General features: G+C 34.4%; 2 protein-coding genes across 2 annotated transcripts; one reads left to right on the top strand and one right to left on the bottom strand.

The window, feature by feature from the left end:
* Positions 1–1,667: 1,667 nt before the first annotated feature.
* pts (6-pyruvoyltetrahydropterin synthase) lies at positions 1,668–10,995 on the bottom strand. The gene is made up of 6 exons (XM_088927289.1): positions 10,793–10,995; positions 7,587–7,666; positions 6,295–6,317; positions 5,519–5,575; positions 4,283–4,353; positions 1,668–4,185 (listed from the first exon to the last, which is right to left on the bottom strand). The coding sequence occupies exons 1-6, from the start codon at positions 10,885–10,887 to the stop codon at positions 4,062–4,064; spliced, it is 450 nt and encodes a 149-aa protein (XP_088783415.1). The 5' UTR covers positions 10,888–10,995; the 3' UTR covers positions 1,668–4,061.
* A 3,720-nt stretch (positions 10,996–14,715) lies between these two features.
* LOC148824038 (recoverin-like) lies at positions 14,716–18,035 on the top strand. The gene is made up of 3 exons (XM_088927497.1): positions 14,716–15,158; positions 16,016–16,127; positions 16,836–18,035. The coding sequence occupies exons 1-3, from the start codon at positions 14,778–14,780 to the stop codon at positions 16,949–16,951; spliced, it is 609 nt and encodes a 202-aa protein (XP_088783623.1). The 5' UTR covers positions 14,716–14,777; the 3' UTR covers positions 16,952–18,035.
* Positions 18,036–18,776: the final 741 nt, after the last annotated feature.

Below are 18,776 nucleotides of genomic sequence, written 5' to 3'. Positions count from 1 at the left end.
CACCTGAACACCTGAAGAAGGCTCCACGGCCGAAACGTTGTGTTCTTTCTATTTTTCAGCATGGAATAAACCTATTACTTGTTCCTATTCATATTTAATGCCATTTGTTTTCCCAAGAAGGAGAGCAGACGAACCAACACTGAACCACAACAAAGATACTTCGATGTCACGTTTAATTTATAGCAGTTCTTCCAAATGGCAACCTCACTTTGTAAAAGGGGAAAGAAAGTAAATATGTGCAAACCAGTATCCATGGAAACCAAGCAATAATATGAGGTGGCCTCCTGATGCCTTTCACCTTATCTTTAAAAGAATTCCCTTCCCAAAGAATACTGGCACAGAGAGCAGGGAGCCCTTTTGTCCAGTGCAGCATAGGAATTTTGCAGTCAAACTGGTTTGTATATTTATCATCTTAATATGCTAATCTGCTCTGTAAAGAAAAGGCAAAATATACTGACTGTATACAGTATATATTATATGTATTATTTATGCTACTGTAGGCAAAACTACACAATTGTTATTTAAACCTTATCCAACAGGGTCTTCGTCAGGAAGGTTACAGATTCCCTAAAATACTAATAATCCCTTTAAACATACAAGTGTCTAATGTCTACTAGATGCTGTTTAATTTCTAAAAGTGTCTCGTCTAACTTTATCTTTCATCTTCGCTGTTGTAAAACTTTCAATGCAGGTACCTGTAAGTAAAATATGAGACATAAATATATATAGATGGCAGAAAGTATACTGTATGATGGGAAAAAGACTTACAGTATGTGTTGCAGTAGATTTATCACTTTGAGCATTTAGGCAATGCACAGAAGTAATAAAACAGAATGCTTGGATGAACAGCACAGAACACAGTACAAGTCAAGAAGGGTTATGCTGAAATCCTAATTAGATCACATTTGGAATACCACATAATCCAGTGTCAGTGTAGTCACTCACATCAAAATATCAAGGAAGCAATCTGTTTGCTCTTCTTATGATTTGTGAATCTCTATTTCCATAAAATAACCGTAAATGTTCTGTGGATTACTTAAAAACATAGAGAAATTAACACTGAATATCTGCACACAGACCTTTAGTCATGTAGCAATTTCTGAGACAAGGTAATGGAAAAGCCCCTACCTGTTTTATCTACCACAAGGACTAGCCTAAATTGCAAATTGTCTTGGTTATAGCAAATATGTTTGTATGTTTATACTTTTTCATTCATTGGAGCCTCATTATTTCTTAATGAGGAAACTTCTCATTTCAAGCTGAACTTCACTCTCAGTCCAAGCCATTATCCTCATATGTCCTCTGTCAATGTAAACTATCGTTACGTTCACTGACCATATTCCAAGATGCACAGTTAATCTCCGCAGGAAATCCTAATGCAGATAAAAACAGCACAGGCTGCCAGCCAGAACTATAAAAAAGCTCTGGTATATATTTGCAGATACAGTACCTGAAAATTCAGAAATTGTACAGCTTCCAAGTCCTGAACTGCAGACCAATATCCATAATGAAGAGCCTCTCAGTGCCAACACAGAACTTCTTAAGCGTATAAAACAACCAAATCACGTCAGTGTTGCCTACCTTTTTAATTCCAGAAAAAAAAAAACAGAAAATAAAACCTAAACAAATAAAATCAATTAAAATAAATCATAGTTATGTTCAGAGGATTCAGAAATTTTCAGTATTTTATTTTTCCCCATTACATAACTTGACATAAGGACGTGTTTCTTATGCATACAGTATAAACATGTCACTTTTTGCTTTCAAACATTAGTTTAACTTACAGTATGTCAAGCACAGTATTTTCACTATAAAATGGTCCAAGTTAATATACAGTACAGTTAACAATTATGTAATGCTCCTTCCTAATGCTTTTTAATCAACATTATTTTCATTATCAAAGCACATCTTCAATTAATTTTTGTGACATTTTTTGTGACAAGCAGTATACTGTATATACTGTACATAGCACAAGAACATTCACAAGTAAGAGAGTACTTGTCCAATCTACTGCAGCTGATTGATTTTGGTAGATAACTGATTGTCTCTACCAGCCATTTCTTGAAAGAAGTGATGTTACCGGCTTCAATAACATGGCATTTTGACAACAATTATTTTTAAACTCTGCATTGTACATCAAAGAGATGGAAGGACTTGAACTTGACCGTATGTCCAGTCATGTACTATTTATTCCTCAACAGATTACACTAGTACCTATTCACAGAAGCCAAAACAAGATCATGGACATGAATCCTTTCAGTCTGAAGTTTTACTGACAAGCAGGGGATAAGGGGAGTGCGTGAACTATGGCATTTCTAGAGAAAAGGTTATATAAGGCTATTAGTAGAAACACGTAAAAGGAATTACAGAGACAAATATAAACAGAACAGGTTTCAATGTACTCTACAGTACAACATTACCTTACATGTTCTGCTTTTTTTGCCCAATGTGAAATAAATACAATCATGATATTAAAGTTTGACTGATGTTCTTTTTTAAAACATAAAAGGAAGAGAATCACTCATGCAACAGGTAGCATCCGTATCCCATTCTTCCCAGGGGACTGCAGTATCATACCTGCTGTGATGTCTCCTACTGTTTGATACTCTATGCCTTTATGTCAATATTTCATTGCTCCACCGGGGTCTCCAGAGAAAATATTATTCTGATATGGTCAGATCGAGCCATCATGCTCTCCCTACTGGCCTGATCTGATATTTATAATGACAAAAACTCATTCTGATCTCACTAAAGACATAATTCTTTTATTTAACTTTTTTCCATTACACACAGGAAAAAAGGCTTTATAGCACCCTCTGTTGTTTAAACATAAAATCACATAATTACATTAGATGCTTCCACACAGGACACCACCAATTACACACAGTATCTGGCATTATCTGATAAACGATTTCAATGAAATCTACAGGTTTCTTATTGGCTCTTCTAAATTGCTGCTTCATTGTCTTGCAACATGCCTTTGATATCTAGTCTGTCAACATCTACAGTATTTCACATTTACATCTAAATGAAACATACTGTAGAACTATACATTTATTTGTGTATGTGCTATATAAAAAAGAATATGGATATTATTAATATCTGCCTTAACAAGAAAATTACAATAATTTCCAAAAAAGATCAATTGGATTTTAAAGATTTTAAAATCTATGATACATTCATGATGCCCCAATGAACAACCCAAACCATTTTATAATCTTTTAATTTAACTGAAGGTATAATGTCAGTGCATCTTCGAAAATTCCAAAAATAATGGATATTTTACATTTCCTACAACTAAAATTAATCTGATCCCTAAGAACTCTTACTGAAGGTAAGGCTGCTATTAACTTAATTGCAAACAGCAAAATGAAATTCATAAGCTTCACAGTTCCGAAGATATTAAGTACTGCAAATGTTTCTAAAGATTCAACATTTATTCTTGGAATAATTACATTTAAAAACAGTAAAAAACAATAAGGCGTCATTCAATTTTCTATCATGTTCAATATTATCATTTTAATTCACATGCTGGCACAGGTAACACTATATAATCAATTTTGTTTTCTGATGTAACTGGCTACAACCTTACCTGTATATCATAAAAATTAAACACACACTTGATTCATGAAGAAGCAATAAAAGAAGAGGGGGTCAAATGTTTTTGTGTTTTCATTGTAAAGGAAAGCAAATCAGGTCCTCTCATAGTGCCATCAGTGTTGATGAGAAAATGAGAAAGGCATGAAAAGACATTAAGAAAATGTTCAAGTTAATTTACCAGGAAATAAACAGCCCTATTGCAGTTTGCAATTCTTTCACATGAAAACACATAATAATGGAGATTGCTAAGAGTGAAAAAAAAAACTAAATAAAAAACACATTCATTTAAATCATTACTGTATACAGCTGTGTAAATTTAAACTTTAAAACTATTTGTCAGTGTTACAACATTCTGTAACAACACTGAAACCTGTTTTTAAAAATTGCTGTTAAAATGCACTTATTCAATTTGGTCCCCATAGCACGCTACTCTCGATATTGATGTAAAGTCAAAATAAATTCTATTCTCCACGGTAAACAACAATGTTCTTATCAGTTTCATGGATCTTCACTTCATAGAGTGCATTTTGTGGTAGGAGCTTCACTAAGCTGTCCCAGATGAACACAGCTAAATTCTCTGTAGTGCTAAAAAACAAAAGCAACAGAATAAAAAACATAATTTTAAGACTTTTTAACTTTCACACTTTAAAATAATGTTACTATATAAAACCTTTATACATACCTAACTACATTTGCAAAGTATGGGACATCCTTATCCAGGTTTTTGTGGTCTAGAGGTTTCATGACTGCCTCCTTTAAAAAAAGGAGGGAAGTAAGAAATGGCAGAAGCGATATGCTGGACGTGAAGATGACCCATGGAATTCTCTCAAAATTAAATTGCTTATGCCTAAAGAAGGCTCTAAGGAAAAGTGTGTAGAATTTTCAGTGTGGAATTTACCTTTACTTGTACAATTCTAAAAAAAAAAGGATATACAGTCATTTTTTTACATTGGTGACATACTGATCTTAACACTACAGGACTGGTACTGTACTTGCTGATATGATAAATCCCAACTTAAAACACCACTTCAAAAGAAATTTGCAAGTTTGCCTGTAAAAATACAGTCAACTTATCACTTATTAGCATTATATACTGCCCTCTGAGAAAGAGTTAGCTAATAGTGGGTCGATTTACATCCATTGGCAATTACAGTACATCCACATCACATTATGGTTTTGCTTCCATTAGATGTTCATAAGTGAGCTTAAGGGATATGGGACTCCTCAACCATGAGTTCTCCATAGCATATGGTTAGTAATTTAACAGCTTATTGTGGCTACTTTTTAAACTTTTTTTTCTGTAAACTCAACCATTGATGCTCTCTGAATTGAAACATTAGTCTGCTACTGCTTTCAGTGTCACACCTTCAATCACACTACTTGTAAGGTCATTTGCATCAGATGTCTTTTTCCATAGAACATGGATGAAAATCATTAATAACAAATGATTGTGCTGCGTCTATTTAATGCCAACAGGAATCCGGGGATATTAAATAAAAAAAATAAAGTGGAAGGTGGAAAAATTATGACTCTTGTGAAGAATGAAAGTCAGCGATTCTGTCATCTAAGAAGTGTTTCATATACCGGGAATAACGGTGTTTTAGCATCTGTATGCTGGCAGCGATTACTCTGAAAAACATCAATGTACAACGTATTGAGTCTGTTTTTAACTTGTAGAAAGCAGCAACAGTGATAATCCTGCACACAAAGTGTTAAACAGTTTATTGTGAATAAATCCTGAATCTACAAAATGTACACCTTAAATTAGGTTTTCACAAAATAAATATCCTCACTAATATAGAAGTCCACTTCTTCTTGAAAGCGACCTTGATTTTGGAAAGCATGTCATCACAAAACCTTGGGGAAAACTATTTGTCCAGTTTCAGAACAAAGAGTATGTGATAAAAGTCTGACCCACCTCAATGTAGTGTTTGAGGTCTGTGAGGTTCATCACCATACCAGTCTCAGGGTCAATCTGTAAAGACACACACAAATCAAGAACAGCACAAGAGTGAGAAGTATTACATCTACAATATTTTCCTTGAAAAGGAAATAACATTAACTGGATAAAATTGCCATTGCACAAATAGTGAATTTTAAAAAGGGGTACAGCCATATACAGTAATGTTGAAATGCTAAACATAACTTATTGATTATAATTACGATAAGTTCTCGCAGTTGCAAGTACTCAGTGCAGAACACCTTTGTGAATAGCCCAATTTTCATACAGCCAAGTCCACCCCTCTACCATTGCAGAATGTACTACAGTTTATTATATATGGTTAAAAGACATAAGTTGTCTTTTAAGTGATCACTTATATGATACTTAGAAGTACTAATGCATTGGCTTTAAGTTAATTAAAATAAAATTGATCAACTAAAAGAATGAAACATTAATCACAAACTTACAGATGTCAAGACCTTACTTTACTTCTAACAAACTACAATATACAATAGGACATAAATCAGTAACATAAAACTGTAACGAACATAAACAAGAACAGTTAATGTGAATTTTTCACAAATTATAGGATTATCTTAATCAAGACACAATACTGTTATTAATTTCCCTTAGACTGCTGTTTCAAAAACAAAATCTTAAGTAATAAAACCAGCATTTGCATCACAATGTTTAAGATTTACAAAACAATATAGCACCATGTATTGGAATAAGAGTAACTGATTGTTACCTACTTTTCCTCGTACAGTTATTTCCACTGCAAAAGAAGCAAACAGAGAATATTAATTTATATTGCTCAGATAATCTCTCACAGTCAAGAAATTTTACCAGGTTAGCCAATTATAATACAGAGCATAATTTAGAATATTCCTACAGTATATTATGGCTAAAAACCCTTACTCAGAATATTTTATTGATGCAAATTATGTTAAACAGAAAAAGAAAATGTAACTACAAATAAAAGACTATGTAAAACATGCCTTATCTGACAGGATTACATGAATTATCATTACAAAGACTTTATTGATTAAGCAATTCTCCTCAAATGCAAACAAATTTTGTATAGCAAAATTACAATTTCTTTACTGCAACTCAACTCAACTAATACAAGGATTGTGTTATCTGTGTTTTTAAAACATATATTTTATCATTAACACATATTTATATTTCAAATTCTATAATAGCAGTGTCCCAGGCTAACAACTGCATCTATTTTATGTCAATATGAGAGGACAGCAGACATTTTAATTATTACTGTTTACTTTTTATCATTCATTTTAAGGATTAATTTAAATTGTTTGCTTACTGTCTCACACTAAATTTCTCCCTGGAATCAATAAAAGAAACTACACAACTTATAACTACAACTGAGCTAAAAGTAATAATTTTACAACCACCAAGGGGGTGGTACAATTTATGTATTCTGGTTTGTCCTTTTTTGTGTGTTTTTTTCAGCTCTGCTGAAATCAAACCCTGGTAGAAGGTTCTAATCTTGAAATGATTGTCTGACAAACAGTCATTATTCAGTGTAGGTGGAATTCATATATCAGTCTATTCTAAAATAAAAACGCTGTCAATTTAAAATGCATTTACTAATACTATGTATAGTGTGATGTAATTTAATCAAACTAAAATGCACTGTATACATACTGTACATGACTCAATAACAACTGTAATTATATAAGATAATTTTGTTGTGACACCTTCCTGGAATTCACCCTCATCATGAGACTGTCTGATGATACTGTACATTACGCTGAAACTGTGAATTTTGTCACCACATTAAAGGCATCCCAAAGTTGAAGTGTTACCACATTGTACACATCCAGTTTACGTGACAGGGGTGATTTTCACTGACAATTGTTAAGAGTTAGTTTTCTGCACAATGTGTGAACATTTATAGCAGTGGATTGAATTTACATGATTTTTGCCCTGAAATGATGGATCTATTGATCAGTTTTTGGACCACTAATCTGAAACAGTTACTGACATACTGGTTTGACTGTGCAGCATTTATACTTCTGACCTTTATAGTTGTGCCCGTGTCCATTGGGGTTGTTACACTTGCCGAAGATTCTTTTGTTTTCTTCAGCACTAAGGGAGTTGCTAAAATAAGGAAGAAATTAGTACCATGGGTACAATGAAAATGCAGATTAAAAACATCAGAACTTTAAAGAAGTACCACAAACATGTTTTTCAAATCAGATTTTAAAGAACAAATATTCTCTCTGCCTATAGTGCCTAACTGGAAGAGATATCTTTCACAAAAGTGAAAAACAATGTAAGAATCACAGCCACAAAGTGTAACTGAAAAAAGTGTTTTGATCAAAATATTGTAGCACAGTAAATGCTGCTGTCCTTGTGAATAAAACAATTTACTGTAAAACAGAAATGTACAGTATACAGTTTTTTTTTTTCCCGAACTGGAGTGCTGATGTAAGCAGGTGACCAGAAGCAGGACCTCTGACGTGAAGCTGACAGAAATAGATAACGAGGTTAATGATCCAAAGAGATCATCATTGGGTCAGCCTCTAATCTGAGTAAGCTCCGCGCAACAGAGAAATCTTACTTTCCAATACCATTTGAGTCCACAAAAAAAGAGTCCCAAAAAATTTGAATGACTTTTCCTTGCCATGTATTAGAAAGTTATGCATTGCATTATCACCTGTGTGCAGGTACTGCACAAAGTTACATTTCACTTAAACTAATCAGAACATTTAATAAATGACAACAAAAACAATTAAATAATTCCAACAGACATTATTGCAATATCTTCAATACTGCATCCTGTAAAGGCAAGTTTTAAAAAAATACTGTATACAACATCTATTGTTATGACTTTTTATTTTTTTTAATTAAATTTGAGTTTTTGTTCTTTAAGATGAGTATCATACAGTAGTAGTAATTTATACTCAAATAAACTGCTAGAACACCAACAATTAAGTTCCAAATATACACAGCCCAGGGAAGACCAATAAATAAGAAAATGCCAAAACAAGAGTACCGGTATTCAAATTTTAATGGAGTCTCATTTTTGGAGTTTGTTTTTTTGCATGTTCTTGTTTTAGAGCACATAGAAAGGAAATCAATATACACAAAGGAGAACAGGGTTTTATATGCCTGCTGTGCAAAGGTAGATATTTTCTTTTAGTCCTCAAAAACAGGAATGAACTACAACCCATATGAATATCAATAATTAATAATCAAGCTGTAAAGTTTTCAAATAATTCAGTATGATGAAAGTACAATGTCTCAACAAAGCTTTTCTGCTAAAACTCTGCACCCTACTCTGTTTGTCCTGTAGTAAGCATGGCGAAAACAGTGACACTTTAGGTGGTCACTGCATTAATCACACAGTCCTTGAAAACACGGTTTATTGGAGGGAATTCCATGACGCTTACACTGTGAAGTGTAAAATTCCAAGCAGCTTAAAGTGTTACGAGGTCGCATACCTCCAAAGATGGCAAAAACCAATTAGGACATTAACAACTTCATGTCAGATGGGTGATGGGCCTTCAGATAAAGAGGGAGTCTTAAGGATAATTTGGATATCTGTAGCTTACAGCAAGTAAACTGATGAAGCTGCACTGAAAAATTGTTTTAGACATGAAGGGTATTATTGATCTCAATCACCAGGGAGACCACTAGGGTCTCTGAACTGAACTTTGTACACTTAATATCAAGCTTCAACCAATTTTATTTTAAACCCATGTAACCGGTTGTATAACAGAAATGCGGCAACACATTTAATGATCACCACATCAACAACTAATGTCTCACAAATCACAAGTTAACTTATTTTCTTTTTGGAAATGATTTTCAGCTTTTCACTTAAATTTGGAGATACTGTACAAACACTCTGTCATAACTCTTCTGTGTCAGAGTGTATCAAAAGTGGTACTGTATACTGTATATAGAATAAATTACAATGCTTGATCAGGACCTTATTTTTATTTTTAACAGTTACTCTTTCTAGAGCGTAGTCATTAAGTGTAATAAAACTACAGGATGAGACTAAAATTAAGTAAGCATCATAGTTCAAACTGATTATAATAAAAAGACTTCAGTCAGATATCAGACAAAAAAAAGGCAATTCTAAAAGTATTAAACAGAGGAACCGCTTTATGCCATAACTGCAACGCAATCTCGGTTATACAATACTAAAGAACATTTCTGGTCACAAATCAGATCAATCATCCTCTGTCCTCAAGCCTGAGTTGCTAACACACTGTTATAACACTCGGCCAGTCTAAAACTCTGCTGTCGTTCATTGCGTGAAAACTTGTTCTAGCGCCATACAGTACCCTCTGGGGATTTGATCAGATTATTTTTCACCGTAAAAATCTAAAATTACGTATTTTGTTATATCCGAATTAAAAAAGTTTTTCTGATTACTTTTCAATGCTTATTACAATTTTATATTTTGAATTATTAATTTGGGTAGTGTTCAGCATTTTAAGCGTATTCTCCCGTATACTGCGTGCTTTACACAGTTCGAAAAGGCAGCAAGGAAAATATTTTATAAAATGAAATCAGTACCAATGCATCATTTTTTTCTTTAATTCTAAACCAAACGCAACAAAAAGCTATCATGCAATAAATCCGGTAAAAGAATCCGATTAATACAAGCATGCAGCAGAAAATCTTATGTGCATAGGCTTAAGTATTCATGAAGTAACGACTAATTTTAAATACGGTTCTTCATAATGTATGAATCTGTAGGACGAAATAATTCACGCGAATGATTAAGGTTTGATAACTACAAAAGTACACTGCAAAAAATTCAATTCCCATAAGCTCTTTCGGTTTGGGGAAAGGTCAACTAAGGGATGCACAGTAGTTATTGCTTTCAGTTTTATTAATGTTTATGTGTGGTGCTAAAATGTAAATTTAACAGTTTGTATTTAAGCAACGTATATGAACAATTTTATTTTATTTTTTTAATTTACAATCCGCATCATCCACAACAGTTCGTTTTCAAATCAACTGATGGTCCAAGATTTATTAATTTCTTCAGTTATCAGTGATAGCTCGTAGCAAATCTACAGTATTTTGATTGGGTCCGTGTTCAATTTTAAAGTCAGGAACATGCATGTGTCAAATAACACCTTAAACAGTCTTTTGTTTGATGCGATGCAATACAGTAATTTTGCGTAGCTCTCCCGGACTGAAATAATAATATGCATTAGAAATCCCTGGCTACACAATAATAATTTGATACTTCCTTCTTACCTGTGAAGTCGATGACAAGCACTAAAACTTTCTACTCGGGTTATGTATGCAAACCGTCCGATAGCATTACTCTCCGAAGCTGCGTTTCCTTCCATTTTTTTTTCAAACGCTATGGCGTCTGTGGAAAATATTTAGAAATAAACAAGGGCTACCTTGTTTTTAGTGACTTCATACACGTTCAATCTTAGTTTTATACTTTCTTAAAAATTCCAAGGCTCCCCTTTTAATCAGAACCCGAGTTTATGTGTGTATCTAATACATAACCAATACAAACAACCGTATTTAATTTAAATGTTACGCTGACACGTATTTCGTGTCACGGGGCACGTAAAACGTTTTAAGCATGGTGATGTAACATTGTCAATTTGCAATGGTGGCAGTTATTCAGAAAACTTAAACTTTGAATATGGAATAATTAATAAACGAGAAATCGATTTGAAGTTCCCCTTAACGTATTTATGAAATTGGTTCCCCCTTCTGGTCAAACTTGGTACTTTTCTTCAGTTATTCTACTGTATTATACCAGCAATTTGAAGCAACTAGCAAGTTACAGAATACAGAAAGAAATTGCAAAACCATGATAAGTATACACACACATATAAAACATTTCGTGTTTCATCTGTATTCTTGGGTGGCATGGTGGTGCAGTGGTTAGCATTGCTACCTTACAGTGGGGGGGCCCTGGGTTCAATTCCAGATCTGATGTGCTACTACTGTATATCTGGATAAAACTTGTATGTTCTCCCTGTGTTTTACATGGGGTTTCTCTAGGGGCTCTGGTTTCCTGCAATAGTCTGAAAACATACTGTTAGGTTAATTGGCCCTGTCAGCCCTGTGATGGACTGCAGTCCAGGGTGTATCCTGCCTTGTACCTGTTGCTTGCTGAGATAGGGTCTGGCTCCTCCTGCACTCCTGAATTGGATGAAGAGGTTAGAGAAAGGAGGATAGATGGATCTGCATTCTTGAAAAAGTCATTTATTATTATGGTAAACAATACTGTACATATATCTGTAAGACAAACTAAACAAAATTCTGCTGTTCTGTTGCTCCTCTATCCCATAGATTCAGAGTACCAGAGATTATTGGACTACAGTATGTTGCTATCAGTTATTGTTAACTTATTAAAATCAGCTTCTAACAACAATGACTAACCTGTCATGTTCATTTTTAGGGTCCTAAATGGAAAGTCAGGAAAACAATTACCCCAGGAACAAATGAATCAGCACAACCAACAAGCTTAAAGAAATAAAATGGGTGGAGTGGTGGCTCTGTGGCTAAGGATCTGCACCTGTGGCTGGAAGGTTGCCAGTTTGTATCCTGTGGCTAGCAGAAGAATCCTACTAAGTTGGGCCCCTGAGCAAGGCCCTTAACCCCAACTGCTCCAGGGGTGCCGTATACAGTAAATAGATGACCCTGGGCTCTGACCCCAAGCTTCTTTCCCTGTCTGTGTGTCTCATGGAGAGCAAGTTGGGGTATGTGAAAAGACAAATTCCTAATACGAGAAAATTGTATATGGTCAATAAAATGGTCTTGATCTATACATAAAGTTTGCAGGTTGCTAAAACTGACACCAATTCCAAGACAGGATGGTTTCAGCACATTGCTGTCTACTTGCTTCATTCGTTAGACTTATATTGGCCATAAATACCATTATTGTCTTATTTTGGAAAGGCACTTGACCTGTTTCATACACTTACTGTATTTCTTAGACTACTATCAATCAAAAAATTGCTTTTCATTTTTGTGGCCTAGTAATATGTAGCTCTCAGATGGTTACAAACAAACAACTGTAATTTCTGCTATTACTGTTTATGTTCAATGAGTTTTGAGAAAAAAAAAGTCAAGGTATGCATCAAGAAAACATTTTTGTTGTTCTAGCACCATATTTTGGAAACAGGGAAAAAAGTTAAGAATGCTACAAATCAGTGTCTTTTCTAAATATATTGAATAGGCCCATTTTCAATATGGAAGTGGTGGGATGATTTTTTTTGTCAGCAATCATCACACTGTAGCTGCATAATGTAGTTTTTAATTCTGTTTTAAAGATACTGTTCAACAGAAGCAAACATTTGACCTTGTCCTGAATCATGCAGATCCATCTGCCCATTAATTAGCCCCCAGTAGTTACTGAAGTAGTACCAGATGTAACCATGATTAAATATCCAGTTTTAAGTTAGTCCGTTGTGCTCAAGTGCACGTTCTAAATATTCACTATCCTCAATTACATATTATTTTCTAAACCTTAGATAGAATGTCGTGAAGATAACTTCGCTTTACTTTGATTATCCTTGATAGATTGCCACCCTCTTTAATCCTAGATAGGCTCATTTTAATCCTCTCACACCCACTGAATAAGATTGTCTTACCTAAATTATATTTGACTTCACATTATGTAAATCTGAATGTAGCTATTCAATTGAAATCTGCATTAGTTCTCATAATGGATTATTTGAAAAATTTATTTTTCTTTCTCCGTAAATTAACACCAACCCATGCAGATACATGTTTAATTGAAAAGCCTGATTTAAAAAAAAAATATGGGATGAGTTTACTTAACGTATATCATCTTTGACAAAGAAGTATACTGTAGTACTGATGTCTGCAGTCACAAGTCATCTGAGTGTGGCTTGCACATCCATAAAAACACAGTGAAATTGCAAATCAGTGACTTAAACCTGGATATTGGGCAAGGTTGGCCATGCAAACTCTTTCAAGAAGACACTACTACAAATGATCTCTTTGTTTTCTCTGGAAGAAAATGTGTGAATACCCAAGCTGCTACTTTGCTTAAGTTTCATACCCAGGCCAAGTCATGTGGCAGATAATCATGCCTTTTGGTAACTGAGACAAATCCAACCATATTTCCTCTCTATCAGGCATATCATAGTACAGGCACCAAACAGAAAATGCAGAGATTACCTCTGTCCCATATAAATGCCTTACACCTTTTGTTTGTATGTATTTTGATATATTGCTTAAGTTGGGTTCTGTACCTGGATTGCGTTTGGTATGTTCTCATATTCTAAAGAAATATATATGCTGAAACTAATTTTCTGTTTCATTTATTTATATGCCTTTATTTCCTTCGGTATATGTAGTGTTTTCTCCTTCTCAATAGTTGCCTAGACATGCTTCAAGTCATTGTAACACCAGATGGCTTTTTAATCCCGCCTCTGCTACTGCTAAATTAGAATTAGTGCCTAATGAAATACGCACAGAAATAAACAAGCTCCTTATCTCACCTGCACTACTCTCGGGATCATAAATGGTTTGCATCAATAAAAAGCAAAATCATGAACACTGCCATCACTCTTGCGTCATAGCCTGTCTGCAGTGTTTGTTGTCTACAGAGGCTCAATAAAACATATCCTACAATGAATTATTTGCCCTGTATGGAATAAAATAATTGCTCCTACAGTACTTGCTAAAAGGAATAGATGATTTCCCATATCCCATATAGATGTTATGTGACCTATATCATAATAAAATGTTTCAAATAATTTACCTTGTTCAGAAAGTGAATAGTATAACTGCTATAAAAACTGGAGGCAGGGCATTTTGGCATTATTGACAGCAACCAAGAAAATACTATTTCTACCAGTTATAGCACCTCAGTGAAAAACCTTATTTTTGTTTCCTTAATGCAATGACAAAACAATGAAAATTGAACAGCAGTAATCCAAAATAATAATCCAAAATAAAATCTCTGACCAATTGAACACATGAGAAATGTTCCTGTGCAGACTGATTCACATACCAAAATCTTTGCTTTTTTATTAATATCATTGATTGACACATTCAGCATTGCGTCCCAGCTTCCCCCCCAGAAAAACAAGACTTTGTGTGTGACGTGTTTATCCTCTTAATCCTAAAGAAGCCTGGCTGGATTTAAAAGGAGATATCATGTCCCATTCAGCAGTGTGTAGGATTGTTGAGTGCAAAGAGATTTGAGTGCAGTCAGCATCACACAAAGGGGTTTTTTGAAATGGGAAACAGCAAAAGTGGGGCTCTCTCAAAGGAACTTCTGGAAGATCTCAAGCTGAATACAAAATACTCAGAGGAGGAGTTGTCAGCCTGGTACCAATCCTTTCTAAAGGAGTGCCCAAGTGGAAGAATTACCAAGCAACAGTTTGAAGGTATTTATGCCAGCTTCTTCCCTGATGCCGACCCCAAAGCATATGCACAACATGTTTTCAGAAGCTTTGATGCCAACAGCGATGGCACACTGGACTTTAAGGAATACATCATTGCACTGCACCTGACCTCCTCTGGGAAAACTATGCAGAAATTGGAGTGGGCCTTTGCCTTGTACGACGTTGATGGCAATGGGACGATCAGTAAAACCGAGGTCCTGGAAATTGTCAAGGTATACTCAATCTTTTCATTGGTTACCTCAAGTGCCTTTACTGTAAGTTAGTTTGGGTGTCTGAGAACAATCTCTCTGTGTGAAAGCTTGTTAGCAGTGAGCCACTCACTTCTGTCTGCATAATCTATTCCACAAGGCTTTGGGTGCACAAATAATGGTGTACAAATAGTTTAGGCTATTTTGCATTAGGCTATTTATTTAATTTTTAAGTGTTCTTTGAATAAATTATTACCTGGCAAGGAACACTTTTAAATGAAATGTCAACATATACTGTGTACACATGTACTGTAGCTAATACAAAACCAAAGGTTTACAGTATAACAGTACAAATTATATAAAGCCATCATTTGTTGATTAGTATGGCCAACGTATTTGATTCTTTAGAACAGGCCAAATCAATGAAGAGATGTATGTCCCTTAAATCATGATTAAAAAACAGTTTAGATCCATGAATTATACAAAACGTACTAAAATCAGAATAGAATATTTCTATGATATTAAGATCAAGATTTACTTTCATCCAAATAAGCATGAACTCTTTTTACCCAGTTATAATCAAGGCAGTGGAGGAAAATGTGTTTAATTGGAAAATTAACATTTCATCTCCTGCAGTGCCAATTTTCAAAAGGGTGAATAAAGTCATGATTCTATTCCATTGAGATTATATCTTCAAATCATTATTTTCATCATGGTAGTGGGAATTACATAAAGGTGGTTGAAAACCCCAACTGGAAAATGATTGTATGGTCATATGGTTTTATGGTCATACTGTATGTAGTTAAAGTTTAGAGAACACATTTCATATTGTTTGATGACTTAATCTTCTTTTTCAACAATGTCTTGACTTGTTTTTTCAGGCCATATTTAATATGATATGTGTAGAAGATCAAAAGACCCTTCCAGAAGATGAGAATACACCGGAAAAGAGAACAGATAAAATCTGGGATTACTTTGGAAAGAAAGAAAATGGTATGTCAGTTCATCTGCTCTGTTACGAGTTGCAGAAATAAACACCATTCAATAGATAATAGGGATGGAATTTCCAGATCTCTTTAAGTATTTTGAAAAGTAAACACTGTTAGTTTAAAATATATAATTCTGTATCATGACCTGAGTCAGATCCAATAAAATACCATAATTGTAGATCTGTTTCATTAGGTTTAAAATACAATTCATGATTTGCTTCTTTAAGCAATACATCTGGGAATGTTGTGAAAGGTCAGATTAAAAACTACAAATGCCATTACTACAATATTTCTAGTACAAAAAAAGAGTTACTGCCCTTTTTAGTTTATCTAAGAACATTTAGCTGTGAATCTTGTCTTAACACATTTAAATCAAGTTTGGGTAGATAAACAGCAGCTTTTCTTATGAAGACGAAGTAGTGCTTTATCTCAAAGCTGTGACACCACTCCTCAAACACAGCGTTTTTTGTCTTTGAGAATTTGAGAATCATTAAAATCTCTCATAGGATTTCAAGGTTTAGAAACAAATACATTTATTCTTAGATAAATACTCATTTATGACCTAATTATTCTGCAGAACAATCATCAAAGATATTTCATTGTCTCAATAATTATTGGAAACAATCTGAAAATGGTAGTTTTAAACCTGCTTTTTCTGTTACGGTTACACTGCCATTCTTAAAATATACATATCTCTTTGTTTATTTTTCAGATAAGCTGACAGAAGGAGAATTTATTCAAGGGATCATGAATAATAAGGAAATTCTCAGACTGATACAGTTTGAGCCACAAAAAGTCAAAGATAGGATAAAGGAAAAGAAACACTAGCTTTTAGGAACACCTGAGTTTTTTTTTAAACAAAGACTGTTTGAAGCATAACTGTTTACATATTTTATCATCTCTGCACCTCTTAAACCTGTGTACTAGATAATCATTACAACATTTCAGTTTGTGCATCCAAGACTTGTGCATTGTGAAACAAAATTGCTCTCAACATTGACTGTAGCCTCAAGTTAATAATCCCTTTGTAGCAATTAAATCCTCTTAAATTCTGAAGGTCAATTTAGACAAATCCCTGCTATGGACTGCAGGGTGGTAGCGTTAATCTAATAGGTTTCCTTTAAACGTCTTTTGGGCTTGGAACTATTTTAGTACTTCTCTTTACTTGCTAAGCAAGGAATGATGTTTTTCAGTGACACAGCCCTACTTTCAATAGAAAATAAAGGTAGGAGAGAATAAAAGTAACACATCCTCATGTATTTTTTTACCTAGTTTCTTCAGAGCCACACAAGAACTTACAATTGATCAATACCATTATTATTTATGGTTTGCATGGGTGAGATTGTGTTTATAGTTTTCATTTTTCATTTCAATATTCTTAATTATGTCAATGTATTTGGTAAAGTGCTTAGATTAAATTATCACACTAAAAAATGGGTTTGAAAATAGTCTAATATCAATACCACAAGGGGGTTTAATACATAAGTGATATGTAAGGAAAAGTGTTCCTATTTTACATCTCTGATTAAAAATGCAAACTTAATTGTGATCTTTCTTCATGTTTATCTATATAATATATTATACTGGTATTATCAGTATAACAAGCGCTTTGTATTGTAGCCAGGAACTTTGCTTTCTATGAGAACATTGTCTCATTTATTAGAGTCTAAATGGGGTAAAAAAAAAAAATTCTTCATAAATGGGCATCTAAAAATAAAGTACTGTAGGATTTGTATTACATAAAAATGCATCATGCATTTCATTCCTAGATTTATACTTAGAATAAAAAGCATACAGGTACAGTATGTATGACATAATGGCAGCTTCAACTAGGAGAATGTACTGTAATACTATGTATCATTTCAGGTTAATTTGTGCATGGTTTTGAATAAAGATTTACATTGTCACGGAAGCCGAGTTGATCTCCAGTGGAGGATGGTGTTAAGAGCCTATGTGAGGCGGCCATTCCGGAAAAAGGACCATAGACAGGGTTCAGGGAAGACACATAGGGTTTACTGGTGCTCACAGTGAAGTAGGGAAGTTCGTGCAGAAGTGCGAGGAAAATCCGAAGGCAAACATATACAAGGACGTTCAAGGGAAATCAGGAACCAGTCCGTAGCCGAGAGATCTAGTAGGAGACGCAGACAAACGGCAACACTGACGAGACAGGAAATACAGGGCTCTCTTCCAAGCCCCGGGCTCGGTAGGTCGGGGAGCGTAAACAGTCCTGTGCCCTCAGGCTTCCTCCCGATCCCTGGTGATAAGCGAGCCATCGAACTACCATGCACCAGAGCTGAGCGCTGAAGGTAGGAAGGAGTAAACTTAAATAGGGAAACTAAAACAAGACACACCAGGAAATAATGCAGGTAATAATTAAAAGGACTAACACGAGGGGGTTTGAGTGCCCTCTGGAGGAGAGGATGGTGACCGTGACAATCACACATGATAAAAGTTATCAATAAAAATGAATGCAGGCCATCAAAAGGTTATGCACCTTAACCATATACTGTAGGGCAACAGTTTATCTGAATACAGAAAGATTAAATTAAACCTATAGTTCATATACTGTATGTTTTCTATTCATGTGATCTTCCTGACTTAATTTATTCTTTGCAATTCAGTTTATTGTGAAGCAATTCTATGAAATCATTAA

This window comes from Atractosteus spatula, chromosome 11 (assembly GCF_055471065.1).
Source record: "Atractosteus spatula isolate fAtrSpa1 chromosome 11, fAtrSpa1.hap1, whole genome shotgun sequence".
NCBI classification, from domain to species: Eukaryota; Metazoa; Chordata; class Actinopteri; order Semionotiformes; family Lepisosteidae; genus Atractosteus; species Atractosteus spatula.
This window is presented reverse-complemented; position numbering and strand designations above follow the sequence as displayed.

Excerpts from the sequence above, each read along its gene's own strand:
- pts (XM_088927289.1), bottom strand. The coding sequence starts at position 10,887 with ATGGAAGGAAACGCAGCTTCGGAGAGTAATGCTATCGGACGGTTTGCA. Across the intron at positions 6,318-7,586 it reads ACACGGGCACAACTATAAAG|TGGAAATAACTGTACGAGGA; the intron begins GTCAGAAGTATA and ends CTTCTTTTGCAG. Across the intron at positions 5,576-6,294 it reads AAATAACTGTACGAGGAAAA|ATTGACCCTGAGACTGGTAT; the intron begins GTAGGTAACAAT and ends GTGTCTTTACAG.
- LOC148824038 (XM_088927497.1), top strand. The coding sequence starts at position 14,778 with ATGGGAAACAGCAAAAGTGGGGCTCTCTCAAAGGAACTTCTGGAAGAT. Across the intron at positions 15,159-16,015 it reads AGGTCCTGGAAATTGTCAAG|GCCATATTTAATATGATATG; the intron begins GTATACTCAATC and ends TTGTTTTTTCAG. Across the intron at positions 16,128-16,835 it reads CTTTGGAAAGAAAGAAAATG|ATAAGCTGACAGAAGGAGAA; the intron begins GTATGTCAGTTC and ends TTTATTTTTCAG.